Source organism: Tyto alba, unplaced genomic scaffold (assembly GCF_018691265.1).
Source record: "Tyto alba isolate M040663 unplaced genomic scaffold, T.alba_DEE_v4.0 Super-Scaffold_24, whole genome shotgun sequence".
Taxonomy (NCBI): Eukaryota; Metazoa; Chordata; class Aves; order Strigiformes; family Tytonidae; genus Tyto; species Tyto alba.
In genome coordinates, this window is record NW_024881298.1 from 248,264 (window position 1) to 257,733 (window position 9,470).

The 9,470-nt window shown below is 60.9% G+C and overlaps 1 protein-coding gene across 1 annotated transcript; it reads right to left on the bottom strand.

The window, feature by feature from the left end:
- Positions 1-1,483: 1,483 nt before the first annotated feature.
- Positions 1,484-9,470, bottom strand: LOC122153847 (trypsin-3-like). The gene is made up of 5 exons (XM_042797228.1): positions 9,408-9,470; positions 6,979-7,141; positions 5,431-5,684; positions 3,578-3,714; positions 1,484-1,791 (listed from the first exon to the last, which is right to left on the bottom strand). Exons 1-5 carry the CDS (start codon positions 9,442-9,444, stop codon positions 1,630-1,632), a joined length of 753 nt encoding a protein of 250 aa, XP_042653162.1. The 5' UTR covers positions 9,445-9,470; the 3' UTR covers positions 1,484-1,629.

Below are 9,470 nucleotides of genomic sequence, written 5' to 3' on the forward strand. Positions count from 1 at the left end.
CGTGTTCTGCAGACCTGGACATACATGTCCTCCAGACCTGGACACGTGTCCTCCAGACATGGACACATGTGTTCTCCAGACCTGGACATGTGTGGCCATGGATTGCCAGCTGTTTTCTCCACATCTGGACACACGTGTCCTTCAGACTTTGACATGTGTCTTCCAGACCTGGGCACGGGTTGCCTGTCAACACCAGATGTGTGGTTGGTGGTTGCCACCATGGCCACCAGCACCACATACCCATGGCTATGAGTTTCCCACCGTGGCCACCAACACCAGGCAGGTGGCTGGAAGTTGCCACCATGGCCACCACCGCCACCAAACACGTGCGGCCACAAGTTGCCCACCATGGCCACCAACACAAGACGTGTGGTTGCAGCTTACCACCATGGCCACAACCATGGCAGGTGGTTGGAGGTTGCCACCATGGCCACCAGCACCAGATAACCGTGGCCATGAGCTGCCCACCATGGCCACCAACACCAGACGTGTGTGGGCACAACTTGCCCACCGTGGCCACAAACACCAGACATGTGTGGCCATGAGTTGCCCACCATGGCCACCAACACCAGACATGTGGCCACGAGTTGCCCACCATGGCCACTGACACCAGACATGTGGCCACGAGGTGCCCACCATGGCTACTAACACCAGACGTGTGTGGCCACGAGGTGCCCACCATGGCCACCAACACCAGACACGTGTGGGCACAACTTTCCCACCGTGGCCACCAACACCAGACATGTGTGGCCACGAGTTGCCCACCATGGCCACCAACACCAGACGTGTGTGACCATGAGTTGCCCACCATGGCCACCAACACCAGACATGTGTGGCCACAACTTGCCCACCATGGCCACCAACACCAGACGTGTGGCCACGAGTTGCCCACCATGGCCACTGACACCAGATGCGTGTGACCATGAGTTGCCCATCATGGCCACCAACACCAGACGTGTGTGGCCACAAGTTGCCCACCATGGCCACCAACACCAGATGTGTGTGGCCACGAGTTGCCCACCATGGCCACCAACACCAGACGTGTGTGGCCACAAGTTGCCCACCATGGCCACCAACACCAGATGCGTGTGGCCACGAGTTGCCCACCATGGCCACCAACACCAGACGCGTGTGGCCACGAGTTGCCCACCATGGCCACTAACACCAGACATGTGTGGCCACGAGTTTCCCACCATGGCCACCGACACCAGGCAGGTGGCTGGAAGTTGCCACCACGGCCACCACCACCAAACACGTGCGGCCACGAGCTGCCCACCCCCACACCAGACGCGTGGCTGGAAGCTGCCGCCCGCGGCCACCAACCCCCTGAAGACGCAGCCACGGGTTGCCCACCACACCCACCAACCCCAACCCTCACCACTGGGGCCAGTTCCCCCCGCCTCCACGGTGGCCACCATCCTCCCCCCCAAAGCCCCACAGCCCCCCGTGTCCGTGGAGGAGCCACGAGATGGTGGAAGGCGGCCACGTTTCGCAGGGCTTTATTCCAGAAGCTCTTCCCTGGGGCGTGAGGAGAAGACCCCTGGTGTTTTGGGAGGGGGTGGGGAAGGGGTGGTGTGGACTCTTCCAATTTTTTTTTTTGGGGGGGGGGGGGGGGCGGTGCGTGGGGGTTCAGGCGTGGCTGTCGCCCCCCATGGTGGCGTGGATCCAGGCGGTGTACTCGCAGACGCGGGTGTAGACGCCCGGCTTGCCGCGCTGGCCGCAGACCTGCATCCCCCACGAGACGATGCCCTGCAGCTCGGCCCCGCACACCAGCGGGCCCCCCGAGTCACCCTGGGCGGAGAGAAGGAACCCCGTGAGGGGACGCCCCACCCACGGGTGGGACCCCCTCCTCCCACCCCCCCTCCAGCACCAGCCCAGTCTATGGGGGCCACCTAGAGACCACCATGTTCTACAGGGGCAGGGCGTGGAGACCACCATGTTCTATAGGGTCAGGGCATGGAGACCACCATGTTCTATAGGGTCAAGGTGTCGAGACCACCATGACCTATGGGAACAGGGCATGGAGCCCACTGTGTTCTATAGGGGCAGGGCGTGGAGCCCACCATGTTCTATAGGGTCAGGGTGTGGAAACCACTGTGTTCTATAGGGGCAGGGCGTGGAGACCTCCATGTTCTATAGGGTCAAGGTGTTGAGACCACCATGCCCTATTGGATCAAGACACAGAGACCACCATGCTCTATAGGGTAAAGGCATGGAGACCATCATGACCTATGGGAACAAGACATGAAGACCTCCATAACCTATAGGGTCAAGTCATGGAGACCACCATATCCTATAGGGTCAGGGCATGGAGACCTCCATGCCTTATAAGGTGCTGGAGATGAGGCCCAGGAGGTCCCTATAGCACTGGGGAGATCCCTATAGTGCCATGGGGACCCCATAGCACCCATGGGGGGCTGTTGAGTCCTTGGGGGTCCCTAGAGCACCCAGGCTTTCCTATAACACCCTGGGGGTCCTATAGTACCCAGGAGGTTCCCATAGTGCCTAGGGGCTCCTATAGCACGAAGGAGACTATACATGCCCTGCGAGTCCCTATAGCACCCAAGGTGTCCCTATAGAGCTCAGGGGTCCCTATAGCACCTGGGGAGGGGCTGCAATGTTGCCTTATGGTCCCTTTAATGCCGTGGGGGTCCCTATAGCCCATAGAGGAGCTGTACAGTGCTTGGTGGTCCCTACGGCACCAAGAGGATCCCTATAGCAACTAGGGGTCCCTATAGCACCCAGGCAGGGCTGTAACACCTCAGGGACCCCTATAGCACCCAGAAAGCTATACGTTGGTTGTCTTGTGGTCCCTGAAGCACCTAAGGGTCCCTATAGCATGCGGGGGGCCCTATAGAGGCTAAGGGTCCCCATAGGACCCAGGTGGGGCTGTACAGTGCCTATAGGTCCCTATAGCCCCTATGGGGCTGTGCAGCCTCAGGGGGGTCCCTCTAATGCTGGGGGTCCCCTAAAGCACTGGGGACAGGTAAGGGGAGGGTCCTGTAGGAAGTCCCTATACCGCTTAGAGATCCCTATAGCACCCAGAAATCGGCGGGGTGGGTGTCCACAGAGCACCCAGGGTGCTGTGTGATGCTTGAAGGGGGGCGGGTCTTAGAACACCCAGAGGCCCCTATAGCAGCCAGGGGTGCGTGTGGGGCTCGGGGAAGCGTCCCTATAGCACCTGGGGGTGCGCGTGGGGCTCAGAGAAGGGTCCCTATAGCACCCGGGGGTGTGCGTGGGGCTCGGGGAGGGGTCCCTATAGCACCCGGGGGTGTGCATGGGGCTCGGGGGAGGGTCCCTATAGCACCCGGGGGTGCGTGGGGCTCGGGGAAGGGTCCCTATAGCACCCAGTGCACCTATGGAAGCCAGGAGGTCCCTATAGCCCCCGGGGTGAGGTTGGCAGGGGGGGTGCATCCCTTAATGCAACGCGCGTCCCCCACATTGGGTTCTTCTACTGCTCCTCAACGGCCATTTTGGGGGGGAATCACCACAGGTGGGCAGGGCTTGAAGGGGTGGGGCTCCACCCACCCCACCCATTAGGGTGGGGCAGCCCATCCCACCCCCCCCAGGACCCCACCTGGCAGGAGTCGGTGCCGCCGGAGATGACGCCGGCGCAGAGCATGTTCTTGGTGATGCCCTTGGGGTAGAGCTTGGCGCACTCTTCGTTGGAGATGGTGTAGACCATGGCGCACTGGAGAACGTCGGGGAAGTACCCTGGGGACACGCGGTGGGGACACGGTCAGGGGACGGGCCCCACCCGAAGGTGACACCAGCCCCCACTTCCTCCCCCCCCCCACCTGCCTGCCGTGGATGGTGGTCTCAAGATGGCCGCCTTGGGAGGTATTTTGGAGTCTCCTAGGGTTGTGGTGGGGAACTGGTGGAGAATGGAGATGTCTGCAGCCACCCCTGGGGAGCACGGGGGGAGGTGGACCCAAGATGTTGAGGTGGTCCCAAGATGCTGAGATGTCCTCGAGACGTTGAGATGGTCCCAAGATGCGGAGGTGTCCCCGTCTTTGAGAGCTGAGATGTCTCAAAGACACTGAAATGTCCTCAAGAGGCTGAGATGGCCCCAAGATGTTGAGATGGTCCCAAGACGCCAAGATGTCCCCAAGATGCCGAGATCATCCTGAGACGTTGAGTTGGTGCCAAGTTGTTGAGATGTCCCAAGATACCGAGATGTCCCCAAGATGCTGAGATGTCCCTAACACATTGAGATGGTCCCAAGATGCTGAGATGTCTCCAAGTCCTTGAGATTTCCCCAAGACACTGAGATGTCCCCAAGATGTTGAGATATTCCCAAGACCTTCAGATTTCCCCAAGATCCCCAAGATGTCCCCAAGACACTGACATGGTCCCAAGTCACTGAGATGTCCTCAAGATGCTGAGATTTCCTCAAGACCCTGAGATGTCCCAAGACCCTCAAATGTCCCCAAGATGTCCCCAATATGCTGAGATATCTCCAAGACGCCGAGATGTCCCCAAGATGCCAATATGTCCCCAAGACCCCGAGATGGTCCCAAAACCCCCAGATGTCCCCAAGAGCCTGAGATGGTCCCAGATCGCTGAGATGTCCCCAAGACCCCGAGATGTTCCCAAGTCACTGAGATGTCCCCAATATGCCAAGATATCTCTAAGACCCTGAGATGTCCCCAAGACACCAAGATGTCCCCAAGACCCTGAGAAGATCCAAAATCACTGAGATGTCCCCAAGATGCTGAGAAGATCCCAAGATCCCGAGATGGTCGCAAATTGTTGAGATGTCCCCAAGACCCCAAGATGTTCCCAAGTCACTGAGATGTCCCTGAGATGCCGAGTTATCTCCAAGACCCTGAGTTGTCCCAAGATCCTGAGAAGGTCTCAAGTCACTGAGATGTCCCCAAGACCCCAAGAAGGTCACAGGACCCCGAGATGGTCCCAAATCACTGAGATGTCCCCAAGATGCCAAGATATCTCCAAGACTCTGAGATGTCCCCAAGACACTGAGAAGGTCCTAAGACCCTGAGATGTCCCCAAGATGCCAAGATGTCCCGAAGATGCTGAGAGGGTCTCAAGACCCTGAAATGATCCCATGTCATTGAGATGTCCCCAAGACGCTAAGATATCACCAAGACCCTGAAATATCCCAAGACCCTGAGATGTCCCCAAGACCCCGAGATGTCCCCAAGACCTCGAGATGTCCCCAAGACCCCGAGATGTCCCCAAGACCCTGAGATGGTCCTGAGACCTCGAGATGGTCCCGAGACCCTGAGATGTCCCCAAGACCCCGAAATGTCTCCAAGACCCTGAGATGTTCCCAAGACCCCGAGATGTTGCCAAGACCTCGAGATGGTCCCGAGACCCCGAGATGTCTCCAAGACACTGAGATATCTCCAAGACCCCAAGATGTCCCCAAGACCCTCAAGGACCTCCCCCCGCCATCTTTCCACCTACCTTCAGGGCTGCTGGTGCTGCCCCAGCCCGAGACGACACACTCGGTGTTGGGGGGAGGACAACGCTGGGGCAGGGCCACCGGCTGGACGTGGTCGGTGAAGCGGACGGGCTTCTGGAGCTTCAGGAGCATGATGTCCCCATCATGGGTGGTGGGGTTGTAGTCGGGGTGGATGAAGGCCTTGGCCGAGTTGACGCACTGCTCCGTCCCCTCCTTGGTCCTCAAGCTGTGGTCACCCATGCGGATGGGGATGGAGCTGGCCAACGGGGTGGGATGGAGAAAGGACCACGGTGAGGTTCTCCAGTGGACCTGGCGCTTCCCAGGAGAAGGTCCACGCGGTGGAGATCAGGAGAAGTTTCTCCTCCTACCTTGAGGATCTTCAACCCGGGAGGGGGGGTGGGGGGAGGGGGGGGCAGAAACTGAGGCAACGGAGCCTAAAGTCACCCAATGGGTCAACTGGAGAGTTGGCCAAAGCGAGGTGGCTCCTCTTTTCTTCAACTCAAGGTGGAGGAGAAACCAGCTCCAACCTGAGGACCTCGATCAGCTGCTCTCCAGGGCCCCACCAAACCCCAAAATTGTTTTTTTGGTTTTTTTTGTTTTTTTTTTTTTTTTCACCCCATTTCTCTGACAGCTCCTCCCTGTGTGTCAGTACTCAGCCAGGAGAAGCTTGGGCCACCCAAAAAATGGAGGAATGGCCCCGTTTCTACCTCGAGGAGATGGCCTGAGGTCCACCGTGGTCCTCCCAGGGGCTCAGGCCAGACCAGTCCCACCAGCTGCCATGAGCTCTTCAAACTGGTTTGTCCCCTCCACCCAACGTGGTCTGGTCCAGAATGGGGAGAGGAGACCTCTCTCGAGACCCACGTGGCCACCACTTGGTTGCCTCAGGTGGCCAAAGGGAGAGACCTCCAGGGTTTGTGGGGAGATGCCACCATGACCCTGCAGAACCTCAGGACAGAGGAGCCCCGGGCTTTGAGGAGCTCCTGACCACGCTCAGGAGAAGGCACCTGCGTGGTTTTGGTGGCCAAACCTGTGAGATGGTCATCCTGGGAGCCCACCTGATGTTTCTGGTGGCCAAACCCATTAAGTGGTCATCCTGGAAGCCCAACAAGAGGGTTGTGGTGGCCAAACCCATTAAATGGGCATTCTGGAAGCCAAATAAGATGGTTGTGGTGGCCAACGCCATTTAATGGGCATTCTGGGAGCCCACCTGATTGTTATGGTGGCCAACCCCGTTAGATGGTCATTCTGGGAGCTCATCTAGATGGTTGTGGTGGCCAAATCCTTAAATGGTCATTCTGGGAGCCCACCTGATGATTGTGGTGGCCAAATCATTAAATGGTCATTCTGTGAGCCCACCTGATGGTTGTGGTGGCCAACCCAGTAGATGATCATTCTGGAAGCCCCCCCTAGATGGTTGAGGTGGCCAATCCCCATTGAGATGACCCCCCACCCAGGTCCTCCCCTCCCCACGCCCACCTCCAGCTCCCCCTGGACTTCTCCACCCCTCCTCCCAGTAGCCCGTGGCCAGCGAGGGCCCTGCCCCCCCCCACCTCTTGGTGTCACAGTGGGCGGCCGTCAGCACCCAGGACCTCCCCAGGAGGACCCCACCGCAGTGGATGTTCTTCTGGGGGCCCAGCAGCACCACCTGGTAGGGGTGACGCTTCTTCTGGCAGCTCTGGCCCCCCACGATCCGGTTCTCGTCCCCCACGGCCACTGGGGGGAGCGGAGATGGGGCTCAGCCCTTCCCAGTTGCCTCCCAGTTGCCCTCTTAGGTCACCCAAGATCTCCCCGTGTCACCCCCATGTCGTCCCAGCTTTCCCTTTCCTTCCCAGTATCCCCAGTGACCTATTGCTTCCCACCCACTGTCTCACAGTGCCTTCCAGTTCCCTCCCAGTTCCTCCCAGTGCCTCCCAGTTCCTCCCAGTTCTCTCCCAGTGCCTCCCAGTTCCCGCCCCGTTCCCTCTTGGGCCACCCAACATCTCCCCATGTCACCCCCGCGTCCTCCCAGATCTCCCTTTCCTTCCCAGTATCCCCACTGACCTACCGCTTCCCACACCCCGCCTACAAGTGTCCCCCAGTGCCCTTCCAGTGTCTCCCAGTTCCCTCTTGGGTCACCCAACATCTCCCCGTGTCACCCCCGCGTCCTCCCAGCTCTCCCTTTCCTTCCCAGTATCCCCAGTGACCTATTGCTTCCCACCCACTCTCTCCCAGTGCCTCCCAGTTCCCGCCCAGTTCCCTCTTGGGCCACCCAACATCTCCCCGTGTCACCCCCGCATCTTTCCAGCTCTCCCTTTCCCTCCCAGTATCCCCAGTGACCTATTGCTTCCCACCCACTGTCTCCCAGTGCCTCCCAGTTCTCTCCCAGTGCCTCCCAGTTCCCGCCCCGTTCCCTCTTGGGCCACCCAACATCTCCCCGTGTCGCCCCCGCGTCCTCCCAGCTCTCCCCTTTCCCTCCCAGTATCCCCACTGACCTACCGCTTCCCACTCACTGCCTCCCAGTTTACCCCAGTGCCCTCCCAGTGCCTCCCAGTTCTTGCCCAACGCCGCCTCGTTCCCTCTCCGTGGCCCCCAGTGCCTCCCAGCGTCACACTATTTCCTTCTGCTGCCTGCCAGGTCTTCCCAGTAGCCTCCAGTTCTCTCCCAGCGCCCCCAGATCGCCCCAGCTCCCTCCCAGTGCTTCTCCCTTCCCTCCCACGTGCCACCAGCGTGCCCCAGTGCTCCCAGTTCCCCTCCAGCTCCTTCCCAGGACCCTCCTCATTCCCTTCTACACTCCCCCAGTGCTGCCACTGCCTCCCAGTGCCCCCCAGCACCTCCTCTTCCTCTCCCACTCACACCAGTGCACTCCCACTGCCTCCCAGTGTCCCCAGTTCACCTCCACCCCCTTCCCACTACTCCCCAGTGCCTCCTGAGTCCTCCCAGTACCTTCCAATCCCCCTCCTCAAACCAGTGCCCCCCCCCCCCAGTACCCTCCCAGCACCCTCTAGTGCTCCCCAGTTCCCTCCTGGTGTCCCCCCCCCAGCACCTTCTTGTGCTTACCAATTCCCTCCCAGTGCCCCCCCACTTCACCCCCAGTGCCTCCCAGTGCCCTCCTGACACCCCCAGTGCCCTCCAAAGCCCTCCCAGTGCCTTCCAGTGCTCTCCCAGTGCCACCCCGTGCTCCCCAGTACCCTCCCAGCACCCCTTAGCACCCCCCCAATGCCCTCCCAGTGCTCCCCAGTGTCCTGTAGTCCCCCCCTCTCAGCACCCTCCCAGTGCCCACCAGTGCCCCTCAGCACCCTCCCAGTGCCCCACAGTGCCCTCCCAGTGTCTCCCAGTGCCCCTCAGCACCCTTCCAACACCCCCCAGTGCCCCCCAGCACCCTCCCAATGCCCCCCAGCACCCCCCAGCACCCTCCCAGTGCCTCCTAGAACCCTCCTAGCACCTTCCCAGTGCTCCCCAGCACCCTCCCAGTGCCCCTCAGTATGTCCTAGCACCCCCCAGCAGCCCCCCAGTGCCCCCCAGCACCCACCCAATGCCCCCCAGCAACCCCCAGAAGTCCCCAGTGGCTTCTACACCCCCCAGCACCTTCCCAGTGCCCCCCAGCACCCTGCCAGTGCCCCCCAGCACCTCTCCAGTGCCCCCCAGCACCCTCCCAGTGCCTCCTAGCACCCCCGAGCACCTTCCCAGTGCCCCTCAGCACCTCTCCAGTGCCCCCCAGCACCTTCTCAGTGCCCCCCAGCACCCTCCCAGTGCCTCCTAGCACCCCCCAGCACCTTCCCAGTGCCCCTCAGCACCTCCTAGCACCCCCCAGCACACTCCCAGTGCCATCCCGGTGCCCCCCAGCACCCTACCAGTGTCCCCTAGCGCCATCCAGCAGCCTCCCAGTGCCCCCCAGCATCCTCCCAGTACCTCCTAGCACCCCCCAGCACCCTCTCAGTGCCCCTCAGCACCCTCCCAGCGCCCCCCAGCGCCCCCCAGCGCCCCCCCCCAGTGCCCCCACCGGTGGCCAGCAGCAGCAGCGGCAGGAGGCGCTCCATGGCGGCGGGAGGAAGAGGAGGAAGAG